Source organism: Homalodisca vitripennis, chromosome 4, assembly GCF_021130785.1.
Source record: "Homalodisca vitripennis isolate AUS2020 chromosome 4, UT_GWSS_2.1, whole genome shotgun sequence".
Lineage (NCBI taxonomy): Eukaryota > Metazoa > Arthropoda > Insecta > Hemiptera > Cicadellidae > Homalodisca > Homalodisca vitripennis.
The window spans coordinates 81,764,225-81,787,042 of NC_060210.1; the positions used below are offsets into that span (position 1 = coordinate 81,764,225).

Below are 22,818 nucleotides of genomic sequence, written 5' to 3' on the forward strand. Positions count from 1 at the left end.
CTCTGATATCAAATTTTTCTAAGATCCTAGAGCGAGTAATATTGAACAGACTTATAGCACATCTGCAGCAACACAACCTCCTGACCTCTAGACAACATGGATTTATCAAGAACAGATCAACAACAACTGCAGTAGTACAACTAATTGAGTACATTATTGATAAACTAGACCAGGGATGTGTTGCAACAAGTGTCATGCTCGATTTCAGCAAGGCATTCGACTGCCTGGACCACAACCTGTTAATTGGAAAGCTCAAGGCACTTGGGATAATTGGAAAAGAAGCCAGCTGGTTCACAAGTTATCTCAGCGATAGGAAACAATTGGTTGAGCTCAGCTACAAGGATAACAACACCCTTCTCACAGTAAAATCTGAAACCCTCCCAATGAAAAGAGGAGTGCCACAAGGATCTGTCCTTGGCCCTGTACTTTATATACTCCTCACCAATGATTTTCCAAGTTACCTTTCAGAGTTTTGTGAGACAGTGATGTTTGCTGATGACACAGCACTACTTGTTGCCACCAAAAATCGACAAGAGCTTGAAATAAACTCCTATGTGGCATACAGCATGGCAAAACAGTACTGCCTTCAAAATGATCTGGTCCTGAATGAAAGTAAAACCTATCAACTGATATACACATCACTTCCCAATGACTACCAAGGCCTTCCAGAATTAACAACACTAAACTCAAATAAATATCTAGGCATAGTCCTTGACAACAATCTCTCATGGACACCTCATGTGACCCAACTTTGTAAAAAACTGAACATGGGTCTCTATGCTATACGAAGGCTAAAGCAGGTCAGTGATAACAGAACAGCCATCATAGCCTACTACTCTTTATTTGAAACCCACCTAAGATATGGTTTAGTGGCCTGGGGTGGGACAAGCGCTTCAAACCTCCAAAGAGTATTGGTTATTCAGAAAAGAGCCATAAGAACACTGAAAGGACTAAGACCGCAAGAGACATGTAGAGAAGCCTTCAAGGAGCTCAGGATCTTGACAGTTACTGCACTCTATATTCTTGAAACAGTAATGCATGCAGTAAAAATAGGCCGAGCCAGATTAGGAGACCACCACACATACAACACAAGGCATAGGCACAACTTCGCACTTGACACTCATCATCTCTGTCTATTCGAGAAGAAACCATCTTATCGAGGAGCTGCCTTCTACAACTGTCTGCCAGAAGAAATGAAGAGAATCCCTGAGAAGAATCTGAAGAGAAGACTCATGGACTGGCTGCTGGAACGAACAATATACACAGTCCAGGAGTTTTTGGATTGGAGAACTCAGCAATGAAGATGAATAATGACGAATTCTGTAACTCTTACTGTACATACTTTTTACCTAATTCGAACTTAACAATTGTAATTCAAATGACACAATCGCTGTACTCAATGTATATGTGAATAAAGATTTGATTTGATTTGATTATTAAAAAAACTATGCCAAATTTGTCCACTGTTCGTTAAAACTTACACCATCTTCATGATATAATTAAAATAAATATGTGACTCATAATATTTTCTCTGTTTAATGCACCAAATCCATCATCAACCTCTACAATATTTATTTTCTTCAAAAAGAAAGTAGATTACAAAATATAATTCATAGCTAGTGGATTTTTTTGTAATAGAAAAATTATATAGAAGGTATTTTAATTTACAGTGACGGCAACATTCCTTTGACTTGTACTGAGCTGGTAATAGAAATTGTTACAATTCTCCCTCTCCTTCCTACAACATACTCATACAGTATCACACTTCACTTTCCAATAGCTTTCATTCATTCTGGGTACCAGATAGCGATACTGCTCTTGTTCCAGCAGTTTCTCAGCTGAGTGTGCTCTGATGGTAACAAGACCCTGCAGTGAGGCATTGATGTGAGCATACACAGGACTCCGAGCTGTCAATAGAACAAAACCATCATCAAAGAACACCAAAACTTGCAAACTATTCTACATTAAAGATAAAATAGTAAAATAGATATCTTTTTAAGATAAACTTGTAACTTAAATAGTATAGTACTTTTTTAATACACTTTTAAATGAATAATATCATATATATATGATATTATTAAAATAGTACTATATATATATATATATCAATACAATAATTTATATAACTATACAATACATCCTTCTGTTCCATTCTAATCATTGCTAATTCATGACAATAAAAACTACAAAAATCTTAATCTCCTAAATTCTGCTCTGAGTTACACCACAACCCATACATACATATTTTGTTAAAAATACGTAACTTTCTTCGCAACAAAAGTTACCAATTTCATATTAAATAAAGGCCAAAGCTTTCTATTTATTGGATATAGTATATAGTGAATACTGATTTTCTTTTTTTACCTATTTATATATTAAATATCTTTAACAACCAAAAATATTTTATTATTTGTTAACTATTTTTTATTCTTAAAACCTTAAACTATCTGAATTAATATAGATTGTTCAATTTCTTCTTGAACCAGCAATAAAGACTTTTCTTAATTGTAAGACATTCTAGTTAAAAATGGAGCATCGAGGTTCTCTTTATCATGGTCTAGAAAGTTCTGGTTCACGGACTCACTGTGGTAGGAAGAAGTGGGATATTTGTCAAGTCATAAACTAATGGTAAATAAATAGTATAAAACAAAAACCTAAAACTAAGGTTTGTCTCTCAATGTATTATTGTACATACTTAATAAATAATTTGGATATTAAGGATGAATGAGGCAGACAGCACTTATGACAAATAGCAAACATTATAGAATTTCAGGAATGCCCTCACCTTTGTTAAATCCTAAAATAACTCAGAGAACTAAAAATAACGACTATTCCTAATGTATACATATTCTACTGTCTTATAAGTGTAATGGAACAACTTGTAAAATTTACAACTAGACAGAATATTCATGATTATCCTACCATAACAAAGCATTATTACAACTCTTACCAGTTAATTAACCAAAACAAAATGCAGTCATCTTTTTATGAAAATTAAATATTGTTTCATAAGTTACCATTACATGCTAGATCTGTATCTTTAGTCAAATTTAAAACAGTTTTAAAGCACTGGTTGAAAGTTAATATATTTTATTGAGTAGATAAATTCTAAAACTGTGATAACACAACATTAATTTTTAAGTTTTGTCTCTCAATGTATTATTTATTCAGTTCTGCTATTGCTGAGTTTTAAAATTTTATCCATGTTAAATATGTGAATTGTTATTTAGTCACTATTGTTAATTTATATAGATTTGTTGGTTGTTTAGTTATTGTTGTTATTAATTATATAAATATATCTATTTACTGGCAGGCTGGATTGAGTAGATAGAATCATTACTTAATACTAATTAATTGTTTAATTTTACTTTTAGTTTAGAATATTTTAGTAACTTTACGAAGTCTATTGCATTGTTGATGTGTTTAAAGACCAATAAAGAATATTGAATCTATTCAGTTACATATGAGTATTTCAGAGACGACACTCCATCTTCACATTACGATATAAAATTGAATCCAACGAATGGCCATTTGACAGAATCATGTTTATATTGTAGTCTAATGGTGAAGTGTCATCTCCAAAATATTTAATTGACAAACACTTCATTATTTATTCTATTTGGATTTGATTCAGATAAGAAAATCTTATCGATTGTCATTTTAATCCAAAAGGTGTACATATTAATGAGAAACATTCTGAAGAACAGTGAATCTGTCAACACGAATTACAACCCCTAACCACCCCTTATAGTGTCCAATTACAATCTATATTGATATTATCTGCTGTTTCCTAAGCCGCATGGTGGGATGACCTGTTCTTGTATTCATTGCATTATTAAATAAAGGCCAAAGCTTTCTATTTATTGGATATAGTATATAGTGAATACTGATTTTCTTTTTTTACCTATTTATGTATTGAATATCTTTAACAACTTACATAACTTGTTTACATTCTTTCACAGTTTTGTATAAAGGAAATTTCAAAATAAAATCTGTCTCCAGACTGTATAATAATACACTTTAAGATAAATACCAATCGCTTCAATCCTCTTGAGATTGGTGGATGCCTTGAGACAGAAGTGACGAGCAGCCAGTAGTATACCACTGAGCACTATAATGGGCAGTGTCAGCCAGTAGTTTATGGCTACAGCAATGGCCAGACCACCAATTACTTGTCCAAATGCCTGAAACCAAATAAGCTAAGCTTAATGCAATGCTTAGAAAATAACTTGGGATATTTACATGTATTTGACCGAATAGTGAAGGCTTTTTTTAATACAAGCAGTAATTAAAATGTTTTATATTTTCTTCTTCCCCATCTATATCACAGTTTTATGTTTGGTAAAGTTAGCAATAGGAAGGTGGAGATTGTTGGCTTGCTCTGTTTATACTTCATTTCAGCATTGCTTTCAGCTGCATAAAACAATGTATACAGACTTTCCTATCCTATGGTGTATTACAGAGGACTGGGAATCCACTCTGTAGCTTTCATCTTATGTGATTTGATGTTTGGCAGATAGCCAAATCATGTAGTGTCATTACAGAGCTGTTTCCTGTTCCTAGTGTTTGAGTCTACAATTCCCTATGTGGGACAGCAGAGGGCAGTTATTTACTTAGTATCTACAGAGGTCAGATTCTTCCAACAGAGGTTTATAACTCAGGGAAGTCCAAAATGTCACCACCCCAAAAACTTTGGTGGACTCTGCTTCATTTGGAATCTCAGAACATTATGATTTGTTCACCGAAAAAGGATACATATTATAATGTAAAGACAAACGTTAGATGCCTAGTGCAGTGCCAGCTGTCATGTATCAGAGGATCCACATGTAATACAAATTTGCCACAAACAGGTAGCAGCATTCCTTCCATCCCGTCATTCCTTCTCTATCCCATTCCCATCCCCTTCACTGTTTGTTTCTGATAATATACAAAAATATTGTAATCAAAAGGGTTGGTCAATATTTCCTGGTTGGATTGTGGACCATTATTATGGGTGGTCTTCATGAAAATGATTTGTTTTTTTAAGTATTTGATGATGAACATGTCTATCAAATTTTATCTTTCCAGGAGATTGGGAAATCATAAAAACAAAAAAATATAGATAGTCTAGAGGTTGCAACCCATTTAAATCACTTTGGATGGTTGATCTTCATAAATATTTTATTTGTCTGTTGGGGGCATAAGACACATCTGTGTCAAATTTCATTGCCTAGGACATTGTGGTGTTAAAAAGCAAAATATTGTTTCTAGGGGATGCAATTCCATTTCAACCCCTGTGGATGTTTGATATTTAAAAAATGTATCTTGATTTTCTATCTAACTCATGAGGCATGTGTGTCAAATTTCATCTTTCTGAGACATCGGGAAGTTGAAAAATAAAATGTAGTTCTTATAGGGGTTGCAACCCCATTCCAACCCTTATGGGTGCTGGATCTTCATTAAAACACTTTGGTTTTTTACTATTTTATGACTTTAGGACTCAGGAAATACAGGGTCATCGAAAAATAATGCCTAGATTTTAAATAACTGTCATAAAAAAACTATTAAAGGTAATTTAAAGGTTGTAGTCTTAAAATGTGCGGAAAGAAATACATTTTTTTTTCATACCTTAGTATGTTTCAATGTGAGCACCGTTCGTTGCCCTGCAGATATCAAGTCTGTAGTCAACTTCCTGCCACATGCGTCCAATCATATCTGGCGTAACAGTTAAGATTGCGGAAGAAATTCGCTCCCGAAGATGGTCCAAATCCCGAATCTTTTCTGCGTAAACTATATTTTTTATATACCCCCAGAAAAAGAAATCCAAAGGGGTAAGATCAGGACTTCTAGGAGGCCATGAAATGGGGGCTGCTCTACCAATCCAACCGTTTGGGAAGCGTGCGTTTAGTGCAGCGCGTACCTCGCAATGGTAGTGAGGTGGAACCCCATCTTGCATAAAAATGATTCGCTGTCCAGTCTGTTGTTCGATATCGTCTAATTGGGGGAACACAAACAGTTCAAGCATGTCCAGGTAAACTAGGCCTGTAATGGTTTTTTCTACAAAAAAGAAAGGTCCAATAACTTTGTCATGAAATAACGCGCACCACATATTGAGTTTGGGACACGCACATACTCGTGGATTTCGTTTGGCTGTTGCGATCCCCATACACGGCAATTGTGACGATTTACACATCCATTTATGTGAAACGTAGCTTCATCACTAAACAACACTCTCTGTAGAAAATTTGGATTATCATCAATTTCATTTAACATAAAACTTGCAAATTCAGTTCGTTTAGGGCGGTCGGTAGGTTTTATTTGCAGTTTTATCTGAATTTTATACGCATGAAGTCTTAGCCGTTTGTGCAGTACATTTTGTATTGTTGTTTTTGGAATGTTTAGTTGAAGACTTCGTCCAGCAATGGATTTTTTTGGGCTCCTAACACAAGATTGCCGGATACGCTCAACATTCTCTTCTGATGTTCTTGGTCGGCCTGGTCTAGATTTTTTGCCGACGGTCCATGTTTCCCTAAACTGGTTAAACCATCGAACGATAGCTTTGTTATCAGGTGCTGTTTGACCCGGATATGTTCTCCGAAAGAGCCGCTGTACACTGACAATTGACTTTGACTCCGCGTACCAATTCACGCACTGTGCTTTTTTGTTGCACGGTCAACATCGTACTGAGCGGCGGCGCGTCTGTGGCCGGCTGACCTTGACGATTGCGCAGCTTGTCTGCGCATCACAAAGACAGGGAAACACAATCAGACGAACTAAAAACAAAACTTGCGTTCACCAGTTATCGTCCAGTGAAAGAATTACTCATTTAACATGATTTGATGTTATAATTTTATTAAATTTAGGCATTATTTTTCGATGACACTGTACTGGTGCTTCAAAAGAAAGTTGTTAGAATTGTTGGTAAAGCCGAATATCTCGATCATTGTAAACCTGTTTTCATTAACCAAGGAATACTTACAATAGTTAATTTATATTTATTTGACTTATCTGTTTACATTTTAAATAATAAGGACTTAATAAATCATACACAAACACATAATTATAACACAAGAAACAGAAATAACATTTTAATTGAATATTGTTGACTGAGCAAATCTTTGAATAGTCATGTTATAATTGGCTTAAAGGTGTATAACAAATTGAAACATTTTATAGATAAAAATTTCAAATTTATAAAAATAATCTTTATGAATGGCTGTTAAAAAACCCTTTATATAATATTGATGAGTTTTTTTCTATTAACAAAATAGACTTCAATGATTGTTTTAAGATAAACTCATGGTATAAAACTAGTATAATTTTCAACTAGACAATTAATTTCTTATATTGTTATATATATAATATTTATGTATTATACTTATTAAATATTATTTAGAGACAATGCTATTTAGTCTGTAGCTGAATTAGACTTTGTCAATGCATGTAACATGTTTTACGACAAATAAACGAATTTATTTATTATTTAGTCATGAGGCATGCATGTGCCAAATTTCAACTTAGTGATGAGTGAATGAGTGAGTGAGCGAAAAGTAAGTGAGGGCTTATCATTTGTATATTTCCATATAAAACTTTTTCTAACAAAACTATAATGACAAGAGCAAGACAAGAGCTATATTGTATATGCCCTTATGAAGACAAACAAGGCAGCACTTAACTTCTCATATGTTTTTCACTGGTAGAGTACATTTGGTAACAAACTAGTAAATGTTTTTTTTTTTTTTTTTTTTTTTTTTTTAGGGGAGAGACAGGAAAAATGCAATTACGCACGCAGGTGGCCAGCCTGTAGTGTGGGACTCCCCTAAAAACGGGTTTACCCACTAAAAAATCTCCTCTACTCTTTAGGATTCTAACCTGGAATTGTTTATCACATTACTTCAGGCTAGGCCTAAATTTGGCTTAAGCCCGTGGGGCTCGCTCCTTAACCAGCCGCTCGGTCAAGGGATCTGGGCCACTTCGCGGTCCAGATCAGATTTCTTTTCCAGGAGGATGCCCCGGACGAACTGTGACAAACAATCCCAGTTTCCCTCATCCTCCATAATCTTTTCGCAGACCGTATCCACCGAAAAACCCCGAGTTTTCTTGTGGCCTCCAGGCGGGGCCTTTCCCAACGCGGACAGCGGAAGAAGGTGTGTTCCGCGTCGTCGGGAACGCCCGGGCAGTAGATGCAATCCGGTGAACCGGTCTTGCCCATCCGGTTCAGGTACGACTTGAAATAGCCGTGACCTGTCAGGAACTGCGTGAGGTAGTAGTCCACTTCGCCATGCCGCCTTTCGACCCATGGTTGAACCTGCTCGATGAGTCGCGCAGTCCATCGTCCTCGGGTTTCGTGCTCCCAGCTGTGTTGCCACTACTGGAAGGTTTGGGCACGCTCTTCGGATCTTGCTGCGTCCTTGCCGATCTCGCCTTGTCTCTGATAAATCGCCTTCCTCTCCCCTGCCAAGAGCTTGACAGGGATGACTCCGGCAACCACCAAGACGGCAGGCTCGGATACTGTCCGATAGGCGGAACACACCCGGAGCGCAGCTTGACGCTGAACCCGGGCGAGTCGCAACCTATAAAATTCCTTGGTAAGAGCATCTGCCCACACCTCTGCCCCATAAAGGAGCACGGACTGGACTGCGGACATCAATAACCGTCTTTTGCTGGACCGAGGACCCCCGACATTGGCCATCAGCTTACTAAGATAAGAGACCACCTTAGCAGCCTTGTCCGCCGAACGGAAGATCTGGTCTCTCCAGCTTAACTTGTTGTCCACCATGACTCCGAGGTACTTGGCGGCACGCGTTGACTGGACCACTTCCCTTCCCACTCGCAGCGGGACGACGGTGTCAATTCTCTTCTTTGTGAGAATCACGATCTCCGTCTTGCTCAGAGCAAGCGAAAGACCGTGATCGGACATCCAGGCGTTGACCACTCGCATGACCTGGTTCAACTTTAGCTGGGCCAGCTCAACGTTGCGTGCGGCGATGAGAGCCGCAACGTCATCGGCGTACCCAACTAAGACGGTTTCCTCTGGTATCTCGGATCTCAGGAGGCTGTCATAAGCGATACTCCAGAGATCCGGGCCGAGTATTGAACCCTGCGCGGCACCAGAGGTGACTTCCACCGTCCGCGCTACGTCTCGAGTGTCGAATATCAGACGCCTAGAACGGAGGTAGTCCTCGATGAGCCGCAACAGATACGTTGGAATACGGAAGGTGTCACGAAGTGCATCCAACATATCGACCCATCTCGTCGAGTTGAAGGCATTCTTGACATCAAGCGTAACAAGAAGCACTACTCGGCGGGAGAAATGGTTGTGGCTCTCGGCTCTCTCAACTGCTTTATGTACTTCCGTAATCACGTCGATTGTTGATCGTCCCTTTCTGAAGCCGTACTGACGAGGGCAAAGGTCCCCGACGGCTACCACGGCAGAAATCAGGCGGAACGGATCAACTTTTCAAAAAGTTTTCCAGCCGTGTCCAGCATGCAGAGAGGTCTGTAGTACGACGGTAGCTCAGGATCACCCTTGCTAATAAGCACCAGCCTGGCGGTTTTCCAGGGAGATGGAAACACTCCTTCAACCAAGCAGGCATTGTACATTCTCAGCAACAACCCGGGATTGATGGTGAAAATCTTCTTCAGGGCCTCTCTGGGAATCCCGTCCGGGCCGGGAGCCTTGTTGCTCTTCAGGGTGAGAACGGAGGTTTCCAACTCCTCAATAGTAAAAAGCGGAACGCTCTGCACCCGTTCGAAGTCAACTAGTGGTCGCTGTGGATGTACAGGAAACAGGGCAGTGACGATCCTCTCCATGGTGGCGCCCTCCATGATGGAGGGTGGAGAGCGGGCGCCGAGTTTCTGGGTCACAACTTTGTAACTCAAACCCCAAGGATCGGAATCGACGTCGTCCCGAAGTTTCCTCAAGCTATATGCCTTGCTCCTGTTGATGGCTCGGCGGAGAGACTTTCTCGCAGCTTTGTAGATATCCGACTTACGAACTCTATCTGCAGGAATTCTCGCTCTAGTGGCGGCACATTTTGCTCTAAGGCATGTTCTTCTAAGTTCCGCAATCTCTTCAGTCCACCAGTAGACGGGTTGCTTGTCGCGGCGGAGTTTCCTTCGCGGCATAGACCGGTCACAGGCCGAGACAAGAAGTTCCATCCATGTTACTAAAGCCTCGGCGCCAGCCTCACCAGGATTCGCCTGCGCTATCCGAGAGATGACCTCGGTGAACTTGACCACGTCGTTTATTGGTGTTCCACCGGCGTGGCCCTTTCCGTGATGCGGAAACTCTACGGTTTACATCATGCAGATCAAAAACAGTGTACTGGTGGTCACTACCCGTATAATCCTCCACCACCCTCCAGCCAGAGATCATCGAAAGAAGAGACTCAGACGCGAAGGTTACGTCAGGAATCGTGCCTCTCTGCCCGGGGCGCCTGAAAGTAGGCGTGTCGCCCTGGTTGAGGACGACGAGCCAGGCCCTGGCGATGAAGTGCCCAGTGGTGCCGAGCACGCTCTCCTCCAAACGATCAATCTTGTCGCGGAAGTCTTGGATGGCCTCGTTTGGGGTGAGGTAGCAACTGAAGAAAGTTACATCCCTACACCTTATCCAGACGAATCCTCGGCCACGTCCGTGACTCCGCACCATGACTTCTTGTGAGTTCTGGGCCCAGAAAGCAGCAGTACCGAGACTGTCTGGGATCCAAAAACTTGGGTCCCTGTCCCGATACTGCTCGCTGACCAGGAGCGCGTCGGCACCGAGTTCTCGGGCGAGCTGATTTAGAAGATTATCAGCCCCCCAGGATCTTTGAAGATTGGCCTGTAGGATACGGATTATTGGCCTCTGACTTTTGCCTCTTCGAGTGCGGATCTAAAAACACCGCACTGACCACAACCAGGTAAGTGACCAAGAGCATTCCCAGCAGAACCTGTCTCCTTGCCGAGGAAACAGGAGAGGCTCGAGGTGCAGTCTTTCTTCTTGTGGCCCGCACCGGAGGCAGCTGAAACTTTGGTCGGGCCCTCTGCATGTACGGGAAGGGTGACCGAACGCTAGGCACCTGTAGCATCTTTGCACGATTACCCTTTGTTTGAGCCTGCAAATCACCCATCCGACTCTCAGGTGCTGGAGGCTAAGCAGCTTATTAGCGTGCTTCTCGCCCAATTCAGCAATTGCCATACGCTGCTGGCTCCGATTTGGTTTTGTCAACCAGACCTTGAGACCTCCCGTTTCTCCCGGTAGTTCTGGAAGCGCCTTCTTTAACGCTCTGATCACCTCGTCCTCTGTAGATAGAGCGTCTAGGTCTCGAATCTCCACTGAACATCTCGGTTGAAGGGTTCGAATTGAGCCTTTGTCACCAAGAGCGGTTTTGAGGGAAGCAGCAAAACCGTCCTTGTCCTTCGAATTTCCCAGTTCGAGGAGAACATCCCCGTTCTGGGTTCGTCGTATGGACTTGATTGTAGTCTCCGTCTCTTCCGGTTTCGCATGGGTTTTAATCTGTCCTAGGACATCGGCGAAAGATCGCCCCCCTAAGGGTTTGATCAAAATCGCCTCAGCCCTAGGCTTCTTGAGCCTGGGTCGTGAAGGCTTCCTGGAAGTTTTGCCAGGGGTCTCCTTAACCAGTTCATAGACTTGGGTTTTCTTCTTCCCTTTTGCAGGCGCCTTTTTTGAGGCAGCCTCGGCGCGCTTTAGCTGTCTCCTCTCCTTTTTTGACAGGCGTCTCTCCCAGTTTCCCAAAGGTGTTTGCGGGGCGGGCCCCTGAGAGTTGAGAGGTGTCGATGGGATTGACGCTGGGATTAGAGCAGCTGCTGGTGCAGGAACCCCTGTCGGAGCAGGAACTAAAGCAGCAGCCGGAACGTCCTCAGTCTGCGTGGAAGCAGAGAAGAAGACTGGATTCGGCGCTGGATCCAATTCCCTAAGCTCAGGGCTTCCCGACGAAGAACCTCTCTGCCGCTTTGCTCGCTTTCTGGCTTGGGTCTGAGACTCAGCCAGATGACCTAGAGCTTGAGACGAATCAGATATGACACGGTTCATGATGTCGCGCTCCTACTTCACAGCCTTCAGCCTGATCTTCCGGCATTCCTCGATTTCACCAAGGAAATCATCGAGTTTCGGAATTCCATCTTTTATCGCCTTGTTCACGTTCCTCTGAGTAAGGAGAGCCTTGGCCATATCCTTCAAAAGAGCTTTCATTTTGTTCAGTGACAGGTACTCCTCGTCGCTGGCATCGTCATGCTGCTGCCGAAGCATTTGCAGACCGAATGCCGCACGAAGAGGGCTCTTGCTGGGAGGAATTCCTTCTTTCTTAGCTTGAGGTGTTTCCGGGTTGGTCACCTCCATCGCCAGATCGACCTCCTCTTTCCCCTTTCCGGATCCGGACGACGATCCGGTGTCACTAACAGCCTTGAACGGCACTGGCGGAGGGGAGGTTTTAAGTCCCCTCGTCGGCGTCCCAGTCGTCAAGGTCGGAGACCTTTGCATAATTGAGCTGCGTTTGAAAGCAGCTTGCTCCTTCTCTTTTCCATACTCTTGTATGTGGTTTGACAGTCCATGCTTTTTTTGTCACCAGCGCATCGTGCGGCAAGGAGCGGGCCCGTTCATTGGCCGAGAGCGGGTGTACCCTTGGAGTTCCTCCTCCCGTAGGAGAGAGGACGCCTCTACCCCAGTTCCCCGGGGCCTGAACCTCCGTTTGCCCAGCACCGATACACACAAGGCGCCGTACGTGCTGGGGGTCGCCCGTGGCAATGCAGAGTATTATTATTATATTAGAAAATATACATTTCTAACATTAGAAAATGGAAAAGTGTATAATCTACAAAAATAAAACAACTTGATTTACATAGAATGGCTAGTATATCTTTTTCAAAACTTCAGCTTTTTAAAATTCAACAACGTAAAAATTGAATTTGGAAATATTGTCTACTGACTCAGTTTATGCTGTAAAATCAAACTGGTGATGGGTGATGGGAATATTAAACGTTGCTTGTTTAATACTGGACTGACACTGCTCAACACCAGAAATTGTTCTTTTGATTCAAAATTACTTTTACTGTTTTATTATAAAAATGTATGTAATATTAGAAAGTCTTATGTAAATAAAGTTTTTTGTAATACATACATATTTTTGTATGCAAATATATATTAAAAAAAAAACTAAATCTTACAGTAGGTAAGGAATATTATGATAACAGTCCAACAACATAATGTTATAATCAGCTGATTAGAGCAGCTAAACTTTAAACAGAGATTGTTGTAGCTCACAATCAGTGCTTATCACATAATGACAATGCATATTGTTTAGTTCTTACTTTTTGAAAGCAAATTACCTTCCTTAGTTATCAAATAATTTTCTTAACCCTGATATCATTAAATTTGAATTAAATTGTCAAACTAAAATGCAATAACTATGAAATTTTTATTATAGGTTGTTTTAAGATATTCATACTCTAAGATTTTAAGTACCCGCCATTTTTAAAATAATGCTTGTAAAAAATATGATTTTCTTTCTTTAATTATACCATTAGGTTATAAAGCTATGTACCATACCACATTTCAACTTAATACAACAAGTTGTTCTCAAATTAAAGATAGTTCAGTGAAGAAAACTAAATGGTAGCTGTTTACTTATTTAGTTTTCAAAAGTTTAAATATGATATTTTGGTTTGCATTTGGTCTAACAATAATAGCTGGAAGGTTGGTAGAGATTTCTAGGACATCCCACATATATGTGTAATATTATTAATTTCACAAAGAAGGATTATCTTTATAATTAGTATAAAAAGGACACTAACATCCTGGTTTAACATTTATAATATTTCAAAGACGTATTTCGGCACTAAAATATATAAAAGTTTGAAATATAAAAATCCGATATAAAAGTTTGACAAAAATAATACCAATAGTTATAATACTTTGGCTATTTGTAGATATTATCTATACTGTATAGGCGGTCTACTGTGTACTAAAAACATATAATTTGAAAATACTATACTATTTGACAAAAAGAATTTTAATTGTTATTTTAAGGTTACAATTTTACTAGAATACAAACTGAGTTTTTTTTGTAAATAATAAATGAACAAAATGTTAACTATTTTATAAATGAAACATAAGTTGTGTGATTAAGTCAGGACCTACTTGACATGTAGAAATAACTTACTTGTCCCATGTCCATTACAGCCTTGGCAAGCAGTTCATCGGTCACTGCAAGATCTCGGGAGAAACGATTCAAAATTCTTCCTAGAAAAAGCCAAAATTCCTACATTACTAAAACTTAATAAAAATTGAGCTGAATTTTAAAATTACTTGTTATACAGCTACACTTGACTTTAAAAATGGTTATAGTTACAGTTCAAATTTATAATACTTTTCAAATTTAATTTACAGTTTTATGAGCCAACTGTTATGAAATAACGAGTACATCCCATAAGAACAATGTTTAACCACAAATACTGTTACACCCTTTTTTGTTATAGAATTATAGTAGAATTTTAATTTTAAAGACATGGTTAATACACATCCAAGAGCATTTGAGCTTGTCTTGTAATTGAGGTTTAATTTGCTGAATAATCAATACAAATATTGAAAATAAACTGAAAAGTGTTTGGTTGTGCATTAATCATATCTTTAAAATGAGACATTTATAATTCTATGTACAAAAATAAAGGTGTATAACTGTTTAAGATATAACATTGATCTTATAAACTTCCAGTAAAGATGGCTGCTATTACAGCCAGCTCTTAACTCATATACCTAGAGGACTCCACAGCAGCTGCTGGATACTTTCTAGAGTTTTTGGCTACCCCAATAATGAAACTATGGGTGTATATGAGTTAAACTGATAAAGCACCAACACGCTTCAAGTATTTTTGTCATTACCATAATATTTAATCAGTAATCTTTAAGGTTAATATTTTTAATGTGTATTACATATTTATTAACAGAAATTTTCTCCACTATATAGCAAAACCGATCATGATCTATTTCATGAAACATGATTACATGGACCTATTGTAGGTGAGTCAGCACATATTCTAGAGAAAGAAGAAAAATATTACTGTATTGTTGTATATTATGAATACAGAATGTGGATGTGTACTATTAATAAATATACATATAAATTTTATGATAAATGATTATAATTGATTGTAAAATACAAAAACAACTAAGCCTGGGTAAGTAAACTTTTTTATTACTTTACAGGTTTACACAGAATCAGAATATATAAAAATTGTATACAACAATCAAATACATACATATATATGTATGTGTATATACATATATGTGTATATATATATATATACACACACACAGTTTTTAGTTTTCTAAACAAAAACAACTAGGTTTGCTATATCAAGCCTAAAACTACTCGTCATTCTTTAACTTTTTGTTACAATAGATAATAGAAAATACAAACAAAAACAATTGTATTCTATTGTTGCAATTGTATTATTAGAATAAATTGTATGGATTTGCCATTACAGATGTCTCGGCATTAACAACCAAACTTGTAATAGTACACTGTGTAAATGATGATGCAAACAGACATCTATGATAACAGCAGTTAGGATTGCATACCTGCACTAGAAGGTGCTAACTGCTGCTATCACTTATGTCTCTGCATTAACAACCAAACTTGTAATAGTACATTGTGTAAATGATGATGCAGACAGACATCTATGATAACAGCAGTTAGGATTGCATACCTGCACTAGAAGGTGCTAACTGCTGCTATCACTTATGTCTCTGCATTAACAACCAAACTTGTAATAGTACATTGTGTAAATGATGATGCAGACAGACATCTATGATAACAGCAGTTAGGATTGCATACCTGCACTAGAAGGTGCTAACTGCTGCTATCACTTATGTCTCTGCATTAACATTGATTCATGTTTTCCCAATCCATATAATAAAATAACAAACAACGTCTTTCACACTACCTTTGACCTAATATTTCTTCTTGTTATTTTTCATGTGGTCATTGTACTTCTTATAATGTAATGCAGTAACATCAACTAAAGCTACATTAACAAGACGTGACCTGACCAGAAGAGTTGTTGTGGAAGAAGCTCAGGGATGTGCCAATAACAGCTTGGAACATCTGACTGTGGATGCCTCGGGAACAGCGAATGCAGGCAGTGTAGTAGGCTACACCTCTCACATTAGCGATGACAAAAATCCTTTTACAAAATCAAAATATTATTAATTTCTATTAATATATATACATGCTAGATTCACGTTAAGCATATTCTATATGTGGTTTTGTTTAACCCTTATAGGAACAGTGGGCGATCTATCATCTTCCTATTTTTAATACTTTGTTTTTTAGTGATCTAGATTTTATACTTAGTTTTTTTTTACATTATATTATGTTAGATGTCACTTCCAGCAATAATTTTTTATTCAAATAATTCGAGTTTACTCTATACCAAGGTATAGAAACAGCTGTTTGTCTTCTGTTATTGTGTTTATTTTTATTTCTTTTATTTTATTATTTCTTTTATTGTTTTTAATCACTTGTCTTCTTAACTGTTAAAAGTTCAGTTCATCTATGTTTCTTTGTTGACAAAATCATAATAATTCTTGTAGTAACTTGTTTGCTGTAGAGACTGTTTTAATTATGTTATTTTACTTTTTATAATGTTCATAATGTAAGTAGAAACTGTTTTATTACGGATAAGAAAATCGTTGCCGATCATAGAGTAAGGTAGACCTTGAATTGTACATTTTCATGACATTATGGTAAAAGTTTACTTAACTCTCATGATATTTTTTTAATTTGGTACCAGATTATATTCTAATTACAAATAATAGGTTTTCCCACAAGTAAATTATTTAACTTGTTTTTCAGCTACAAATGACACAAATCAAATTTGGGAAAAAAACTCTACATATATAAATATATACATATGTATATTACGCATTATATATATATATATACAGTATACACACGCGCGCGCACACACACACACACACATTTATATATAGCTAAATAGCATATTATCCATGACAATTGAATCCTGACTAAAATATGAGTCAATTTCAAAATATTTAAGTATTTACTTAAATAAACTGTGTTTTAATGAACATGTAATAACGTCTTACAGGCTCAACCACTTTATGAAATATAAAACATATTTATCAGTGATAAAAAAAACCACAGCCCAAAATTTGTATAAACTTTTTGGTTCTAAAAGGGTTAATACCTTTAATTTAAAATGTTCATATCAATAACAGAAAAAGAAAGAAAGTATCTCAGTACAGACCCTGCGAGAAGGACTGCTAAGACGGCCAGATAGGTGGTGGTAGGCCAGAGAGATGTGTTTGAATGCTGGTAAAGACGATCCTGCTCCTGGTGTAGCCTGTATAAGAACATATACGTAAGCCTGCCTGTATGTGAGGTAAAATTTGAATGTCAATAACTGCAATCTCTTTTATGTAGTAAAATTTATGTTTTAAAGAAAAAAAATCACAAATTAAACAGTGTATAGTTATATTATAATTGATATTAAGGATAATTATTTTTTATAAAAAAAGACATTTTCTAGGTTGTTATCTTCATTTATGTCTCCTAAAATAGTGTGTTTAATGATTAAAACTATGGGGTTGTAAGTATACATTTATTCTTCAGCAAACTATTAACTTGTAATTGTTTTGCATACAAAAAGTAATTAAATTTTGTTCAATGAATAAAATTTAAAAGTTTAATTTCATGAAGATCACACCAGTTTTATTATTTTATATCATAAAATATATAATACTGAATATAAACATATGCACTGAATATATAAACATATAACGGTTATTATACAATGAAAAGTACTAAATTTAAAGTAAATAAGTAATTTATAAAGTTTGAAAGGGTCAACTCATACTTTTATTTTTTTATAGTAAAGAAATCAAAATAAGTAAATAAAAGATTAATATAGGCAGGGCCGTGCGCAGAATTTTATTTAGGGGGGGGGGTTCTATACTTATTTTATGAAATAAAAAAGAAGAAACTTAAATAAGTAATAGATTAAAAATTAATACGTATGGAAAATGAGTTTATTATAAAATTGTAAAACTACATACTTTTAAAACATTTGTAACTCATTCTTGCGCAATAGAGCACAATTAAACTGATATATGGAAACAATATGATATATCCCAATCTTCAAGGGGGAGGTTTGAACCCCCAAAACCCCCCCATGCGCACGGGCTTGAATATAGGATTAGATAATCTGGAAATGTTCTGATGAAGCACTATGTATTATAACAACAATATGTATAATAACAATTATAATAACATACTTTTGTCAAACAGTTCAAACTGTAGCCATATACTACTAATAGTTTCGACTTTTAATAAGTCATCTGCTGGTGTCAGTGCCAATAGATATTAAAAGTGAGGATCATCCTTCTGCAGTTGACATAGTTTAAAATTTATGAACACAGCACAAAACACAACGAATAAATAAATAATACGTTGTTCTGTCTTCTGCCGGCTGTGATGTTATATCATGTTTTATATTCCTGTGTGATAGGCCTATCAAATGTTGTGTTTCTCATATTTATATTTCTTTGTTAAATTCTGTGCTGTGTTCGTAAATTTTAAACTATGACAACTCCAGACGGACGGTCCTTGTTTTTAATATTTTATAACACTAACACCAGAAGATGACTTATTAAAAGTTGAAACTATAGTAGTTTATGACTACAGTTTGAGCTGTTAGATGAAGGAAACAGGATTTTTCCGGACATTTACCATCGTTCAGTGAAACAATAAATCAGTAACACTACGTTTCGAGATCTGCAATCTGATCTCTTCTTCAGGTAATAACTAACGTACGTAACAACTTCAGTCGTAGGTTGTTGGTAGACGAATGCAGACGTATTGCGACCTGTATTCTGTAGTTCCGTTTTAACGATTAGTGTTGTGTATAGTTTTTTATTAAGTGCATGTTTTTAGAGTTAGTGAAGTTGACAAACAACATGGTGGTTGTGATTCCTGACTTAGGTGTGCCACAACGCTTTGATATGATTTGTTTATTTTAACCTAGTTTGTAATTATGTATTAGGTTAGTTATTACCTGAAGAATAGATCAGATTGTAGATCTCAAAACGTAGTGTTACTGATTTATTGTTTCACTGAACGATGGCAAATGTCTGGAAAAATCCTGTTTCCTTCACAATCCTTCCATCGTCAAAAATAACCTTATGTTAGATGAAGGTACATTGTTATTGTTATTAGTCAATCCACAGTGTTCAGGGCTATATAAGGAAAACAATGTAACTCAATAATCTTTATATATTGTATATATTTCTTGTGTTCGTGTGTATGTGACTGAACTCCTCCTAAACGACTGGACCGATTTTGATCAAATTTTGTGTGTGTGTTGAAGGAGATTCGAGAATGGTTTAGATTTACAATTTGGTCCACTGGAAAATGATTTTTTAATTAATTTTTTCATTTGTAAGTAGTTGTTGATTTTGGAGTGTTTTACATTGGATCCGGCAGACTGCACTACGACATGTAATACAAAGTGAACTGATACTTAACAGCTGTTAATAACTTCAGTTGAAGTTCATCAAAAAGGCAGAAACATTTGTTTACATTTAAAACTTAGAAAATTATTATTTTAAAGTGCTTGATCAGTAGTGTAATGCAGATTGCATAGAAGAAGTTATTACCTAATTTTAAATTTAGATTGCGCCAATGATCAATAAACTATCTAATGCAATGAAAAAAACTATTAAACGCTGTTATAAAAACCACCTCATTGTACAAAGCCGTGAATGTTTGCACATAAGGTAATTGAATTTGATTAGATCGGAGGTAAATGAAAAGAGCCGAAAGAAGACGCTTTATGATCGAAATTGGTTTTCGTTGATACATTTTCTTTACCGGGGGAACAAGAAAAACCCCACAATATTGGAAATATCTTAGACAGAAAATTAATCTTAACAGACCGAATTTGATTCTTCATAACTTAATTAGATTATCGAGTGTATATAAATGTATATGTATATAAATTAATATATCATGTATATAATTAATTTATATACATATAAATTAATTATATACATTTATTAATTATATTTATTAATTAATAAATATAATATATATTATTTATATATATATATATATATAATATTTATATATTTTATATATATTATATATATATATATAAATATATATAATATTTATGTGTGTGTGTGTGTGTGTGTGTGTGTGTGTGCGTGCGTGCGTGCGTGCGTGCGTGCGTGCGTGCGTGCGTGCGTGCGTGCGTGCGTGCGTGCGTGCGTGCGTGCGTGTGTGTGTGTTATATTATATTATATATATATATTATTATATAATTTATATAATATAATATATAATATATATTATATAATATATTTATATATATATACATATGAAGCCTTTCCGTTCAAATGGAGCTAAGTGCCAAAATTTCCAAAAATAGTTTTTTCTAATTAAAGTAGTCTATGTTCCAACGTGATTCCATATCTAAAGGAGCTATGTGCCAACTATGTTTCTGTTAGTTGCAATCAATGATCACAGATGGTGCCGGTGGCAACTCCAGCTGGCCTTCAGTGCTATTGGAGCTAAGTGCCGGCAACCATTTTAAGCAGCTGTGAGTACTGTGAGTTGTGTAATAAATAAAAAGTATATTGTATTATGCTGTAATATGGATAATCAAAAGTTAAAAGCGTTTAGTGAAACTCCTAAGGATAATGAATCTTTTTAAAATTAAACAACGGAAAGCAAGAATAAGTGGAAAAGCCATACATTATTCGAAGCAAAGAGAAAGGTTACAAAGAAGTGTCTTGCAAAAGATCCACCTTTTACACAGGTAGGTTAATTAGTAAGCTAAAGTTGTTTTTTCAATTAATTTGATTGTAACTTAAACAATATTATATATTATTTTGAGTAAGTTTTGTTGTTTGTAGTTATAGTTTAATGAATAAATACTACAATAATTTTTTAGCAACATAACCTAACATAAGTTATATTTTTACGGAATTTATTTCTAAAATCCAGGAGTAGGTAGGCTACTTGAACTTTTGTGTAAAGTAAAATAATAGTGTATAATTTAACAGTATGGCTGCTGTTATCCCGTATCTCATTTAGCCCCACTACTACAAACTACGGATAACGGTTAGCCTATATTTTAAGATTAGAGTAGGCCTAAGGTAAAACTCATAAATCGTTAAGCCGTAGATAAAATTCTGAACTGAATCCAAAACCAATGTTTTATTCTTTTCGTATAATAATTTAATTAACATTATCCTATATAAAAAACTTATGTCAATCTTATTACCCATTTAACCATACTATTTCCTAAGCAATTTTTATTACTTTCAGGAAAAGTGCAAATGCAAGTACAAATGCAGTGAATTATCTGATGACTACAAAATGAAGTTATTTAAAGAGATCCATGAGCTTGACAAGAACGGACAGAACACATACTTGCTTGGGGCTGATAGAGATTCTCCCAGTTCAGAGGAGGCGACATGGTAAATATGATACCCCAACAGAAAGCCGACGTCAAAATACTGTGAGTTACATCGTGCCAAATGGGAAAGGATACCATATCCGGTATGTAAAAACACATTTAATGGCTATATTTGGAATTAAGTCATCCAAAAGAGTACAAAACTCTTGTGGCAAATAAAAAAATGGGCAATACTGTTGTGAAGGATACCAGGGGAGGATTGAAAACTTTCAAATACACTCTGGCTGATAGAAATTTGGTCAAGGACCATATTAAATCCATACCATCTGAAACCTAGCCACTACAACAGAAACCGATCTGATTATGAAATACCTGAGCCAAGATCTCAATCTGTATCGCCTATACAAGGCGTTTATGGAAAAATTTTCCTAATATTAAAATCTCATACAATTTCTATTCCATAGTTTTTAAGAATGATTTTCCAAATCTAAAATTTAGGAAACCTCGTGTTTGATACATGTAAAAAATGTGACCGCCTAAAACTCGAAATGACTAGTAAAAGACCCAGTCGTTGTTAGACAAGCGAAGATTGAACAAGAACAAACACCATCGTAAAAGTGAAATCAGCTTATACATCAATGACGTCTGACAGTATCAGTTCCGCCTCTCCTACCAGTAATACTTGCACTGTTGTAATTGATCTTCAAAAAGTATTCCCCAATCCCGAAATTAACACATTCAGACATGTATATGCACGTCAGTTATCATGCTACAATTTTTGGCATTCACCGTGACTGACACCAGTGATGGTATTATGTGCCTTTGGCATGAAGGCCAATCGTCCTCGTGGTGGAAACCAAATGGCGTCTTGTTTGTTCAGAGTAATAAACAACATGAACTTGACTAATAAGCGTCAGTTAACAATTTGGAGTGATAATTGCTGCGGCCAGATAAAGAACAGAATGATGGTGTTCATGTATATGTATTTGATTTCCCTGGACTTATTTGACCAAATTAACCACAAGTTTTCTTGTTGTGGGACATAGTTTTTCTCCAGCTGATAGAAATTTTTGCAATCATTGAAAAACGTTGGAAGCGTGTACAAGCTGAAACGCCTGACGATGTTAAGCGTGCTATAATCACATCCCGCCACGAAAGACCATTCAAAGTTGTAGAGATGGGCTGAACAGTTCCTTGACTTTGATCAAGCTGCTTCTTCCATCATAAACACCAAAAAGTTAGGTATATCTACAGCTTCCTGGATCCGTATAGAAAAAAAGAAACCAGGAGTAGTACAAACAAAAAAGACGTTCAATGAGATTGAACCATGGATAGATCACTACGTTTTCAACCCTGGTGTAAATGAAAGGACTCTACAAACAGTCAATCTTGAATCCT

The 22,818-nt window shown here is 36.8% G+C and overlaps 1 protein-coding gene across 2 annotated transcripts in view; it reads right to left on the reverse strand.

Annotated features, from left to right (window-relative positions):
* The window catches only part of LOC124359632 (ATP-binding cassette sub-family C member 4-like), a 114,865-nt gene that overhangs the window by 38,526 nt on the left and 53,521 nt on the right, over positions 1–22,818 (reverse strand). For both annotated transcript variants that reach the window (XR_006922179.1, XM_046812536.1), the window contains exons 16-20: positions 17,248–17,343; positions 16,028–16,161; positions 14,139–14,218; positions 4,034–4,184; positions 1,801–1,907 (exon numbers count right to left, since the gene is read on the reverse strand). Coding sequence is in view for 1 of the 2 variants with exons in the window: in XM_046812536.1 (XP_046668492.1) it covers positions 1,801–1,907; positions 4,034–4,184; positions 14,139–14,218; positions 16,028–16,161; positions 17,248–17,343 (568 nt within the window). In the remaining variant the exon portion in view is untranslated. The remainder of the gene's footprint in view (positions 1–1,800; positions 1,908–4,033; positions 4,185–14,138; positions 14,219–16,027; positions 16,162–17,247; positions 17,344–22,818) is intronic.